The sequence below is a fragment of the Pseudopipra pipra genome, chromosome 2 (genome assembly GCF_036250125.1).
Source record: "Pseudopipra pipra isolate bDixPip1 chromosome 2, bDixPip1.hap1, whole genome shotgun sequence".
Classification (NCBI taxonomy): Eukaryota; Metazoa; Chordata; class Aves; order Passeriformes; family Pipridae; genus Pseudopipra; species Pseudopipra pipra.
The window spans coordinates 50931388-50945710 of record NC_087550.1 but is presented as its reverse complement, the minus strand read 5'-3'; the positions used below and the strand labels follow the sequence as shown (position 1 = coordinate 50945710).

General features: G+C 35.1%; 1 protein-coding gene across 11 annotated transcripts in view; it reads right to left on the bottom strand.

Annotated features, from left to right (window-relative positions):
- Positions 1 to 14323, bottom strand: part of NBEA (neurobeachin) — a 473951-nt gene that overhangs the window by 216088 nt on the left and 243540 nt on the right. For all 11 annotated transcript variants that reach the window (XM_064645536.1, XM_064645533.1, XM_064645538.1 and 8 more), the window contains 2 exons: positions 11558 to 11666; positions 7779 to 7945 (listed from right to left, as the gene is read on the bottom strand). In XM_064645536.1, coding sequence (XP_064501606.1) covers positions 7779 to 7945; positions 11558 to 11666 — 276 coding nt within the window. The remainder of the gene's footprint in view (positions 1 to 7778; positions 7946 to 11557; positions 11667 to 14323) is intronic.

Genomic DNA, 14323 nt, shown 5'->3' with positions numbered 1-14323 from the left:
TAATTAATGTAATTTTTAGCAAAGAAAATGATCCTATAATGCACAAATTCAACTATAAATCTCTCAAAGAAATGGAACAGGTTTTCTGAGGTGTCTGCAGAATTCCACTCTCCCCTCCCTCAAAGAAAGGGAGATTCAAAGCATGCAATTGGGATGTACCATACTACACCTTCCTCAGTGTCCGAAGATGATTTAATCTCCAGTTCATTTCCAAACCCTCTTCTGAATGTCTCAAATTATTTTACAGTGGTATGGTTGGACATAAATACATTTCAAATAAAAAAGTAAAAGACATTAAGGTTTTGAGACAAAGGGAATCAAAATTGTTGCACTGGGTTTTCACTCCTGGTTAAACGTCACATTTCTTATGTTTCCAACAAAAAATGTCTGAGAAGTCTATCGAAATACTACATATTTCTCTTAGAAAAATAGCTTTATATTCATCTTCTGTAATCTACTTGAAGCATCTCATGGGAAAGAACCCTGTATTGTAAGCAGCCTATTGTGACTTAAAAATAGGATCTTTCTTAACCATTTTATATCAGAAAATAAAGGACGAACCACAGAATTTTCATTTCTGAGCAAATAAAGCTTTCTTAAAAGCATAAAATTTTCTTATTCAGTCTTCACATCTATGGCTTTTTTTCCTTTTTTATTCTTTGCTTTCTGCTCTTACATATGGGGAAGATGGGAAATCCGCTGCTATATTACACAGATATTACTGGATAGACGTGAGAAAATATTATAATCATGTGAGGAAAGTGTTATCTACCTCATGGTTTTTACTGAGTTTCTACTTCTATCTAAATTGGAGGAAAGAAGGAGCACGGATGCTAGGAACATTGTCCAGTACTGGCAACTGTTAGTCCAGTCTTCTGATAACCACTGCAGAGCTTGTTTTTTGCTGCAGGAACTAGAGGAAAACATGAAGAAAGGCAGCTGGATATTGAGGGCCTACTGAGATATGGAAACTTCAAAATCAACTGCCTGAATCTGAGATTCCTTAGGAAATCCTAAGTGGAAAATTCAAGGACTCTGAGTGAGTATTAGATGGACCTATCCACCTAATACTTGTCCTGTCTTTCTGTTTCTTAATCATTCAGTTACAGCTGAAGACAGGTTACAGGGCTAGATGGACCACAGGTCTGAACCATTATGGCTGTTCTTGTGACTGCAGTCTTGTGACTGCATGCACATGCTAGCTCTATGGCTAGACTTCAGAAGGAGCAAGCTCCTTAATAAACCAGTCACTAGATGCACAGTAAATTGACTGTATGCAATTTGGGTTTGTATTCTGATTACTGTCCTAGTTGACATTTAAAGATCTGTTGTTCTTAAGGATAAAGAAAACCAAAATTCACAAAACTTTCTGCTTTGTGTTTGCCATGAAACAAAAGGAGAAAACCAAAGTTAAGCAGAAACAGAGAATATTTTGAAACAAAGTAGAAAAAAAAACAGATTAAAGAAAAAAAAAATCTTCTTAATGCAGAAGTAATAATGTGAAAGAAAATGCAGAAGCCTTCCTTCTTTAATATGAAATACAATGTATTGTACTTCCTAGAGATAAACAAGTCTTTCCGTGGAGTTGAACAAGTCTTCCCTGAGTACCACATGTTTCTCAACATCGAAAAACACTACCTCTTTCCAAAGAAAATGTTTTCTTAAGAGGTTTCTTCCAGATGTGGGAAAAAATCCATAGAACAGCACCACAGTTCGAAACAGTTAACTGAGTAACCTTGCACAAATACAGAACTGAATAAATCTCACATAAGCAAACTGTGCAATCACTTGTACAGCCCATCTCTGGTTATACGATACTCTTTTCTTGGCAGGTATCTCTATGCTGTAAATAGCACCCTACACTTAACCTCCCATTATTAGAAAAGAATACAGTATTCTTCTATCCCCCTTTTTCCATCATGCTTGTTAAATGCCACAGCACCATTAGCAAGAACTTCTTCAAATACTCTCTGCCTTCCACCACAGTGGTAAGCATTCAGGGAGAGAGGAAGAAAGAGGGTATGCAATAGGTAGGGGGTTTAGAGAAGCCACAAAGTTGAAAGCATAGTAAGAAAGAGTAGATTGCAATGTCAAATACTACAAAGGAGTGATCAGACTAGCAAAATCATCTCACTCATATCTATGTTTAAATCCTGCTATAGAAGGATGACTAATACTGGACTGAAAACATGAATGCTGCTGACAAATTTCCTGATCTCAAAGTATCTCAAGTAGTGCAGCTAAGTAAAAACAACAGAAGACAGAAAAGCCTTTTCTAAACTTTTTGTTGTGATGAAATCATCTCAGAAATAAATATCTGGAACTTGTAACAGGATAGGTAATGACCAAGCTAAAGTGTGTAGTTCTATTAGGCCAATCTGAAAGTATATATTCTGCAGAGGAAAAAAAAAAATCCCACCAATTCCAGAAACAAAAAATTCATAGTCCTTACAGAGAATGTGGAAAAGTGCAGAACCTTAAGAAGCCCTCTAACAATGGGCATGTCAAACATGCTTCTGGATCCAGCAGACAGGATTTGGTCCTACATCTTTTCCACTTTCTAAAGCTGCCTTTGTAATTTATGTCTAGCAGTTAAAACGAGCCAGAACTGAATGAATAGATAAACCAGATGAAGCCGATTTGCAGTGAGCGACAGGATAGGTTCTGTGCTTCTCTGAAGTTCCTAAGACAGCAGCTAGTATAGAGATGGAATTAGAGAATGCCAAAGGCTGGCTGTAAGAGAAACAATTTCATACTAAATTCCTGTGATCTGGCCTCCTTTGTTATAAAATGGAAATATTTGGTTTAGAACCAGTGTTGCGCCAGAATCAACTTATTTAACTACCAAGCCCCATAGGCTTGGGAAAGGGAAGTTCTCTTTCTGTTCTCAGCCCCCAGCAGAACCGAGTCTCTGCAGAAGCACATGTTGTAGTGAGAGGCAGAACTAGCTGTCTGGCAAGAAACTTTTTATTTCAAGCCTGTCTCCCCAGACGAATTTGGTCTTCACCACAGAATGAGTTTGACAGCTCTGCCCTCCACCATGAATGATTAATTTGTTATGGGTGTCTAGTTTAACCAAAGATGGATTTGAACAGAAAAAGCCCTTGTATACTTGCTCTTTGTAAAGTGCTTTAATGTAGGTGGAACCTCGTTCATCAAATCACAGAAAGCAGGAGAACCAAGTCTCATTTTTAAATATCATTTTTCTGATTATAGTAGGACTCTTGTGAATATCAAAACTGATCATGTGAAAATATCTATAATAAGCACTTCATATTTAGATTTAGAACACTAATTGGAATGCTGAACTCTTCTTACTGCCCCAGATTGCTTTAAACCTACAGAAACTGTAAGGTAGAGCTTCATATACAGTATTCTTGAATAAAAGTGTTTGAAAAGTTGAGATATCTGATAAAACCAAGAAGCTTAAGTAATACAGTAACAGCTTATGGCCCAAAACACAGGCATGCATATGGCTGATAAGGAATTCGAACTGTGTGTACAGACAAGTTTCATTAATTTTTTTTTTTTTTTAAAGAAAGATGTATATGGGGAGGGAAGCAGATGGGGAGGAAGAGAAGTGCCATATGAAGCTGACAGAGAAGACAGAAGGAAGCATATGTTGTGACATGAAAACTATAACCCTGAAAAAAGCTAAAGGGTAAGTGCTGGCTTAAGGAAGCTTTGAATGCTAAGCTATGAAACACACTATTTGATTCTTCCTGAGTTCAAGGAAATAGAATGTTGCATATCCACTCTGAATAAGTGGCAATGCATCAAAGAAATAAACAACTAATCAATTTCTCATCTGAACTGGAAAAACCTGCAGAATTCTAATTTTGGTATAATGCTAAAATTAAAAACAGGAAAACCAGTATGATTAGGGTAAGCTATTATGAAGATACCTAAAAGTGTCAAATTACCAAAATGTGAAAAACAGAATTAGTTTGGTTTAAGGGCACAAAGAGGATTTGTAACAAAATAATGAGAATTATTTTGAAATCTATTATTCTTTGTCTGAGATATGTAGAGGAAAATCAGATGATTCAGTAATTTCCATTTGTTGTAGAGGAGTTGATGCTCACACTTGCAAGGAACCAGCCAAAAGAATTTTGGTTTTCACATTAAGACATAAAGGAAACATGCTAGCACTGACAAGAAACAAAAACTAATTTTTTTTTTTTCAAAACTCTTATTTACTATTTCTATTCAGAAGATGAAAGAGTAAGAGGTTTTCAGACCAACTCAAACTCTACTGATTGATTAATGTATGGACATGGATTGGTTGTACATTGTTACTGCATTTGTAGGAATTTATTAAAGTTGTTGAGTATTTGCCTGTAATTAATTTCACCTTCATAAATTGATAGATAATCAGGAAGCTAATTGAAATGCAAGTCACCTATGATTTTATGTTATTTTTATTTAAGCTATCTATATGTAACTATAATGGAACTTGGAACTGAAGGTTTCATTTGATATTTTGTTGACTCATACCATTCAATTTCATTCTTTTTTCTTCAAAGATTTTGAGAATAGTTTATGATAATATATTTAAATTTCATAATTTAAAAATACTATAATATTTCATTCATCAGACCTCTTGTTTTTCCTCTCAGTACTAGCCTTCTGTGTTTCTTAATAGTCTCTTTGTTTCTTAATGAACAAAGAGTAAACTTTGTGGCACCTACAGATTAAATAGTAAATGCTGGTTGCTGCTTTCTGCAAAGACAAAACACACAGATACAAAAGCTGGGGAGGCTTACAAGCTCATTGCCTTGAACTGCAAACACAAGAAAAAAGGTTCCCTACAGTTGGGTCATATTTAACAAAATAAGAACGTAACATTTTGCAACATGAGCAACAATGTTAAAGAAGTTAAAAATTGTTTATCTTGAGAAGAGATAAACAAAAACATATAGGACAAGGGGAAATGGTGTCAAGTTGTGCCAGGGGAGGTTTAGATCAGATATTTGGAAAAAAATTTCTTCACCAAAAGGGTTGTGAAACATTGGACCAGGCTGCCCAGGGAAGTGGTTGGGCCATCATTCCTGCAGGTATTTAAAAGACTGTAGATGTGGCACTTAGGGAAATTATTTAGTGAGGAACTTGACAGTGTTAGGTTAATGGTTGGACTTGATGATCTCAGAGATCCGTTTCAACCTAAATGATTTTATGATTCTATGTATGAGTACCATATGCTACAATTATCAGTAATTCAGTAGCTGCAGCTGTGTATGCCATAGAGAACTGAAGCTTTGAAGAATCACACTCATGTTTGCCCAAATATTTTCTTACCATTATCTTATCCATTTTGGATGTCAAAGGCATTGCTATTACCCAAGTATTTATTGTGCAGAAGTGGCTGCCTGTTTCTTCCCCTGCCCCTTCTGGGCCTGAGGACAATCTCCTTAATTCACCATTTCAATGAAGGGTCTTCAGCTCCTAAGGTGAACAGGAGACCATCAGTGCACTTTCAGAACTGAGAACACTTTCCCTGACAGAAATGATGGAATCACTACAGAGGTCTAGAGGTCTGGAATGATAACCCGGGTTTTTCCATTTGTTTTAAAGTATTCCAGTCAGGCTGTATCTCCTGGGGTACAGTCAATAAAGAATCTGCTAATGCTGCAAATGTTTGTCAGGAACTAAAACCAGAGACTTGAGTCCTGTTTTGTCTCCTGCCAGCCAAGACCAGAGGTGTGTATGATTTTGGAACCCATCTCAATATTGGAGTATTGGAGGAGCTACCTAACTAAAAACAGTTTATGCCTTCTGTGCCCGAGGAGTTTAATGAGACCTCTCTCCATTTTCTGCCCTTGATGCCTTTCAGATCTGCCCACTAAGAATGAATGACCTCAGTCCCTAACAAGGCTCAGAAGCTCTCCCACTGGGCATCTCCCTTTCCCTGTTGTCATCCTAGTCCTTCCCATTCACAATCCACTAGGTCTCATGACAGAAGATGCACTTGTGTGCTGGATCACAAAGCTGCCATGGCACACATGGCAAAACCTCCAGTGCAAGGCCATTTGCTTCCCGCTTGGCTCCTTCGAAGAGGGAACCCCACTTGGAGACCTTGTGCTGTCACCATGTCCCCCATTCTCCAGGTTAAGCAGCTGCCTGCAGCTAAAACATAATGAAGCCAACAGCTTCACCTAACACAGCAAGCACCAAAACGGAAAGCAGCCCTGCCAGTAACTGAGAAGCAGACGCATTGGTGAAGTGGCATGACAGGGATAAAATAAGTTTCTTTTGTCTGGTGTATGAAATTTGATAGGGTTTTCACAGGTGTCAAGCTGTGTTACGGCCCATCAAAAACTATCATGGACTTAAGAGAAAAAAAAGCTGCAGCAGTGGACTCCTGCCCTTTAAGGATGCCATAAACAATCCTTAAGATAAAAGTTACCTAGCCCTAGGAAGAGATAGTTTCATGGAAAAGTTAGTGACCAGGAACTGATTTAAGCCTGCAAAGTGGCTGCAGCCATTCACAAACTTGAGCAACAACATTATTAAAAAATTGTTATTCATTATTCAAAGACATTAAAAGGATTGAAAATTGCATTTATTTTCATCATGCTCAACTCTCCAGGCACACAGCTTTAAGCCTCAACTAGAGATAACATAAGCATCCCTTATGGACTAAGACTGTTTTGAATTAACCATATCACAATTTTCTACTCGTCATTTTTGTAATTTCCATCAGAATGTTTCTGGTGTTAGACTGCAGAGTTTCTGTAAGATTGAATTTTCACACTTTTTTTTCCCACCTTAAAAAATAAATACATCTCCATCATCATCCAGGAAAGAGTGATTCCTTTAGATAATGAATATGAAGAATTTCAGGGTTTTTTAAACACTGTATAACTACAAGAACCAACTAGACAGAATTACAAAAAGAATGAAGAATATATGTGGTATTTATTAAACTTTCTTTCTGACATGTCAAATAAACTACTTGGCAACTTTTCTAATAGGCTTAAACCTTAGATATGTAGTCAATCTAAACAAAAATATATTTTTAATGAATATTTATCTAGAAAAAAAGTTTTTGCATTAGTCTATCCATTTCAACTAGTTTGTTACTGAAAAGGTTTTTCAGGAATGAGGGAACTTTCTGTTCTGCTCTACCTGACTCAGAGCAGACTTAAATAGGATTTAAGTAGACAATCAAGCTGTAAAATTTTGGGTATCTGGGAGCAGGACTACCTTGATTTCTTTTGTTTGTTTCACTCTGAATAAATAATCAAATATTTGTGGATAGAATGGACAAACAAGAGAGAGACTTGGCAGTCTCTACTCTTGCAGACAGGGCACTCACATGACAGACCCAGGTTCAAGACCTGGCTCTGAATGAAGGAAAGGAGCAATTTCAGCTCAAGTCTTCCACATGAAGGTCAGCACCTTAGCCACTGGCTATTTTTGTGATTCAGAAGAGCAAGGCTCTGATTTTTTGCATGATATATGAAAACGTTTAATTTCACCTTCGAATAGAATGCACTTTTAAAAACAGTACTCAATACAGTTCTGATTAAAACCTCAAACACTACACCAGTTACATATGGAAGAAATTATATATTTTATATATTTTTTAAACTAATTTTTTAAACAGGAATACCTGCAGAGTTGAGCTGCACTTTAGTTATGTTGAGCTTTGCACGTGCTACATTTAAGTACATTAAAGTTCCTAATACATTCATATTTCAGTTATACAATGCCTGCTTCTCTTAAATTTTGAAAGCAACGATTAAAGCCGCACACATTTTACATTTGCAAGTTACCTGTGAGAAACGGCTCCCCAGGCACCATGTTTATTTGTTAGTATGTTGAGTATCTTCTGTTTCAGCTGATTGGCTGTAACATGATCTCGATGCTTAGCAGCACTGATGAGGTGATCACACATCTTCTCCTCCTCTCTTCTGTCAGCAGCATACTGAGCACACTGTGACTAGGAATGAAAGCACATCCACTTCATAAAAGACAGGATATTTAGAATTGCCTTAAAATTATTATTTACTAAAACTCTTTAAATACTACAAGAATTCATTAAAATACTTTTCAGAGGACAAGGTCATACCATTCCATTGAAATGGTTCTCCTAGTATATACTATCCATGAAAAAGCATTCACTTAGAACACGTAAAAATTGAAATACCAAGGGCAAAGACAACAGAATTGCAAAAAACCACATTTAGCCATATATCTCTGTGTGTATATGTGTGACCAAGGATATGCATTAAAAGTTAGCGTCTCGTGGGAAATGTTTCATGTGTTCTCAGGTATAAATACAGGTATAACATACATAGCAAAATATACAAGAAAAAATTACATACACTGGTTTTGATTTTTAAATTACATTAAGATCTAAAATGAAAAAGCCATTTGATTATTTTATTACTAAGGGTGCTAAATAGGAACTCCTTTAACTACAAAACTAAGGAGTACATTTTCTATTTCATACCGCAATGTGAAAAAATTTCATAACATATTACCACTTTTAAAAACCATAATGGATAAAAAATTGCTCATCTTTTAAACTGAAAAAAATCTAATATTTTCATCATGTTTCCTTTAAGAGAAAACTACCTCTAAAATAAATGTTGTGGTTATCGGACTTCATGCAAATTTGTTTCTAAACAGTAAACATTCTATAGTGTATTTTTTTTTGATAAATCCTTTTTTTATGTATAATAAACACAATATTTTTCCATTTATTTTGTCAAAATCATGTTAAGTTCAAACTCAATTTCTCCTCCTAGTAAAATTCTTTAAAAATGTCCAAAGGAAGGGAATGCAGCCAGAGTAATTAAAAAAAAATCCACTATGATTTTCTAGGTATAAATTTAAAAGGCTAGATTATTCTCAAACCAGCTAATTTAAAAAATACCTTTTAAGGGACATTATTGCACTCAGTTATTGTCCATGTTTAACCAACACTCAATGCTGTAACACAGTACTAAATAGAATCCAATTTTCTAGGATTCAAAAGAGCAATTAAAATTAACCTCATACTAAATTGTATTTTATTCTTCATATTTCTGCATGCTACCGTTTTAGTACAGATCACATTAGCATTCAGTAAGATTTTAACAGTGGTCTTTCCATTGTGTTTACAGACATTATTTCAAGTAATCTATCTGGAAAAGAACAATGGTTACACAAATTCATAAAGGGTTAATTCATTTTTCAATTTATCTTCTTGTACAGTGAAGCACCAATTAGTACAATGATCTGCTTTAGTAATGAGGTTAATATTTCACCAGCTCATTGGACAGTAAAATTAAATTTTCATTTTTTTCCTGAACAATTACAAAGGTCAACAAAACAATAGTTAACTGTGAAGCAACCACTCTGGGATGAGTTTCCCTGGCTCTGACTACAAGTCACGGGATAAACTTTAGATGCTGGTTCAGGGCCTCCCCACTACACAGTAACTTGGTGCAGCTTGGACCAAATAATTTCACCCATAATGATTCAATTAAAGTTTAAAGGATAAAAATAAAATAAAATATCCCCCCACATCTCTAGCTGAGAGCAATTATTAACATGTACTAAACCCCAGAACATATACCAATACAGTTTATTAAAACAAAAGGACAGATTTACAATTACGTAACAGAAAACTACCAGAAATTTCTTTGTCCTTACTACTTTCAAGTAGATGAATAGTAAAATGTTCAGTTGTATTCACACCATTATTAAAGACAATCTATAAAACATTCTAACCATCACCTTATTTAAGTACCTGGGAATTTCGCATTTAACACAGTCTACATTTCATAATTTTCTTTTATGACTTGCAGTTTTTATCCTACTCATCTAAAATGTTTATCTGAGGCTTTTCAGGTGACAAATGTAATGAAAATTTTCATATATGAAAAATGTTGGTTTCTTCACCAGACAATAAGACTGACTTAAGTCTATTCCTTTAGGGAATTTAGTTAATATTCTAAATCCTATTTGCTAACAGAAGCTGGAAGTTAATTGAATATTCTCATTCTGTCTAGAGTTCTGACAGATTTTATACCTCAATGTATTCTTCAAAGAGCAGATAACTCAATCTTCCATTGTCATCTTAGGTTACTGCATGATGCTCTGATAAATATCAAATGTTATTTATTGTTGAGGCAATATGAAACTTCACTCTGACATACACTTAATTGTAAATGTGATTTTACCTATGTTCAAAATATCCAGTATAAACTTGGTAATAAAGTTGTTGCAATCCCATACGACAAGTGTCTGCTGTCTGCTCTGACAAAATGAAGTAAAGGTTATGTGTATTCAAAATGACAACAGATATCTCTATGTCTCACACTTTTCAGATAGGTCAAGGAGCACAAGAACTAGTACATCAAAGTGCACATTTAAGAGAGCTGTTTCAAGAAGATAAAAACCTCATCAAAACTAAGATTACTGGATCCTATTTCTAGCCACCAGCTGCTTGTTGACATTTTCTGACAGATGAATAAATTGATACAGCTATTTATTATCATAAATACTATGTCAGTCTATCTTAATGTTAGGTCATTTGAGCATTAAAACATGGAAATGTATGCTTGCACATTTATACTTACATCTACACAAATGTATGCCAACACAAGGCAGGTTTGGAAATGATAAAACCCAGTGATACTGAAATGTATAAAACACCATAAAAATGCAAACCCATATTTGATAAAGTCACGTCAAAAATGAAGTTTTAACTTTGCCCCGTTACTTCCGCATGATTTTTTTCTTGTAGGAACAAAATTAATTCTGTATAATTAGTTGAAAATCTGCTAAACTGAACGAGTTTTAAAACAGTTTTTCTTTACATTTGGATCACTTTCAAACCATGTAATTTAAATTGTATATTGCAACATTCATTGATGAAAAAAAACGATTGAATGCTAATTCCTTTTCAGAATAAGAATTATAGATATTAAAGAGTTATTGGAGTCAGTTGTTCCGTTACTTCTTTCAATACTGAATAGACATTTTAAACAGACTTAATGTCAATGTTCAATGATTCCTAACTATCAAGAAAGATATGCAATATCGTATTTCAATATATAAATTATAGCAGGTGAATGTTCTAGAGTGCTCCAAATTTTGAGACTTTCTAACAAAATGACCTTAAAATACTGTTTGTTTGATAAAACATTTCTATTTCTTATTTTTGATGAATTATCATAAGTGTATTAATTGCTTTACTTACTCAACTCATATATTCTGTTGATAAAACTCAACAAAAAAAAATTACTAATGTGATTTGCATTACTATTTTCAATAAATCAGAAAAGTTCTTTGTGAACTGTCCGCCATATCAGATTAGACATTCAGATTAAGGCTTTTCTTCAAGCTGTAAATACTTTTATGAATTTCAGTGACAAGATGAGAAATTAAACTCATTCCTTGTGTTTGACCATTACTAAAGCTTTTAAAATCTAGTTTTGAAATGCTTTCAATGTAAATTTCTTCCTTGGAAGAAAAAAAAATTCTTATTGTATGGGGTTACAGTCTAGGTGACAAGTGAGTGAAAACAGAGAAACAGAAATGCACCAGCTCTCAGGCTTACCTCAAACTCAGCATGCTTGTGGACATCTTCAGCTCTTTGTCGGTTCAAAATAAATTCTGCTTCATTTGCAACACGCACTATATGGTCTTTCATTGCATGACATAATAATCTAAAATAAGAAAAATCAAAATCAACCTTTCGATGTACTTCAAATAAACTATTTAATCAGATTTACTTAAAATGGAAAAAAAAATTAAAATAAATGAAACTACTGCAATTTAATTGCCAAATTAGTTGACATAAAAAATTAATTTGATCCAAATTTTTCTGCATTGGTGAAAGCATAAAGAAATTACATTAAATTGAAGAAAGTTTTTATTATTGAAGGGGAAAGTTCTTTATGGAAGTATTATATTTTGAGTATGTTTTTAACAACAGTCTCAATATGAATATGAGTACCGGACTATCATTTAAAAAAATCAAGACAACTGTTTAAACTTTTATTTGTACCATCATATTGTTAAATAAAGATATTCCAATTTCAGTCTTAAAAAATCATGAGATTACTGAAGATTTAAAGTGCTATTAAAATTGCAAAATAATTTTAGTAGTTCTCATGTTTTTCAAACACTAGAGTGAAAGGTGCACCATATCTACAAGTTTTCAAGGTATCAGAACTAGACAAATCTTACTTTAAAAGAAGATAAAAATAGATTAAAACTGGACTGACTGAGGATGTCAGTCAGACACCTTAAATGAAGACTTTTGTAAAAGCCACAAAATACCATGAGATGCACAATAAAATTACAGCATAAACAACACTGTGTTGTTAAAAATGCTAACATCTTATTGGGCAGCAATAATGGAAGCAACTGCTTTCTCGTCCCTATAGTCCATATCTAGGGTTGGCCGTTCTATTACAAATTACTCTGGTCTTCTTATCAGCAGGGAGGAAATATTTTTTAGGATTAAATGATCCAACAGGTCTGTTTAGTGTCAGGAAGAACTGTTTCTTTTTGTGTCAAGTTGGATCATGGTCTGGGATTTTCCTTTTTGCAGCATCAGGGAAACACGCTGAATTTCAGAGATTCTTATATTAAGAATGTGAGATTTCTAGCAAATTCCACCCTAAGGTTGGTGTTGCTGTTGGACGCACCACAAATGAAAATTATAATTATTAGAAATGAAAGCCATGATTAGTGGACCATACACCTGTAAGATGGAAAGATCTGAACTCTATTCTTGCCTTCTTTGGTGTGCTCTACCATCTGTGAAGGAAGGAAATTACCCTGAACTAATATTTAATATGTGTGTGTGTGGCAAGGGAAGACGTAAGTGTAGGGGCCTCTCTTTAGAGATGAAGACAAACAAGCTTGGATCAAGGTTTCACATTGGGCATTCATGCTTTTATCTAACCCTTTGCTATTTTCAAAAGCAAAAAGTATTTTGCAAACTATAAGCTAAAGACTAAAGTTGCTGACTTTGTAGTCTTCAAAATTTAGCTTTTTTAATCTACCCTGCTGGAAAATATGCTTCAGTGTTTTATTACTGTTAAGAGTCCAGATTTTTATTGTTAAGAGGTAAGCGTAGAAGCACCCTCAGATATGGATTAGGAGTGAACATTAGTGGGTGTCGAGAGGATATGGCCAGACTCTTCCATGGTGCCCAGCGACAAGGTAAGGGGCAATGGACATGAACAAACACAGGAAGTTACAGCTGAATATGAGGAAAAACTTCTTTACTTTGGGGTAACAGAGCACTGCAACAGAGTGCCTAGAGCGGTTGTGGAGTCTCCTTCCCTGGAGATATTCAAAAGGTGCCTGGACACAATTCTGTGTGGCCTGTTCTAGGTGAACTTGCTTTAGCAGGGGGTTGGACTAGATGATATCTAGAGGTCCCTTCCAGCATCAACCATTCCGTGATTCATGACATAAACAAGCTTCTCTAAAATGAAGAACTGAGTATTTAACATCTTTAATCATATTTTGCATCACAGGTCTTCCTGAACTTTCCCACATGACATTAATGACCTGGAAGCAACTAGCTAGGCTTTCAAAACTGAAAACACATAGATTTCAAGTGTCTACTAGCTGCACATTCCTTCCTGAATGAATAACCTATGGAATAAACAGAGCACAGTGCAAATGGTCCAGCTGTGGTCCAGACAAGAATTCTAATTCTAAATAGTTTTAGGTGAATGGCTATAGGTTTCCCTACCACCATGAACCTGATGAGAAAAGATGAAGACTAACTCCAATCCACTGGGTTTATTATCTGGGACATCTGAGCATGGTTTTTATACCTCGAAATCAAACAAACAAGCCCAAAACAACCCAACCAAAACCAACAACAAAACCCACAAAACAAACAAACAAATACGTAAAAATCTAAGCTGCCTCTGTTCACGAGCAATGATAAATAAATATCATATTCATCGTAATTGTATTTATCTGTAGTAAGAAGTGTTCACATTCTCTGTGCCCTTTCATGCACCTACAGGGGACTTCAAATGGATGCCCAAAGAATGCTAATTTGCATAACTTATAAATAAACTTCTTGCCAGGGAATACACAGGGAGAAGTCTCTGGCTGCTTTACAGAAAACTTTTATAGACATGCGGCAGCAGGTTCAAACCAGCTGGCTAAAATTGCTGGTGACCTCAGTTTGACCTCCCACCCCTCTAACGGTCCTTTCTGCTGCAGAGACTGAGAGAACTGATGCATCTGAGAATAACTTTGGAGTTGCTGCAGTTTTTGGACAGTACATTAGCCAAACTAAGCCATACTCAGGTAACCTTGAAATGCCACAGGTCTTCATGGTCCAAAG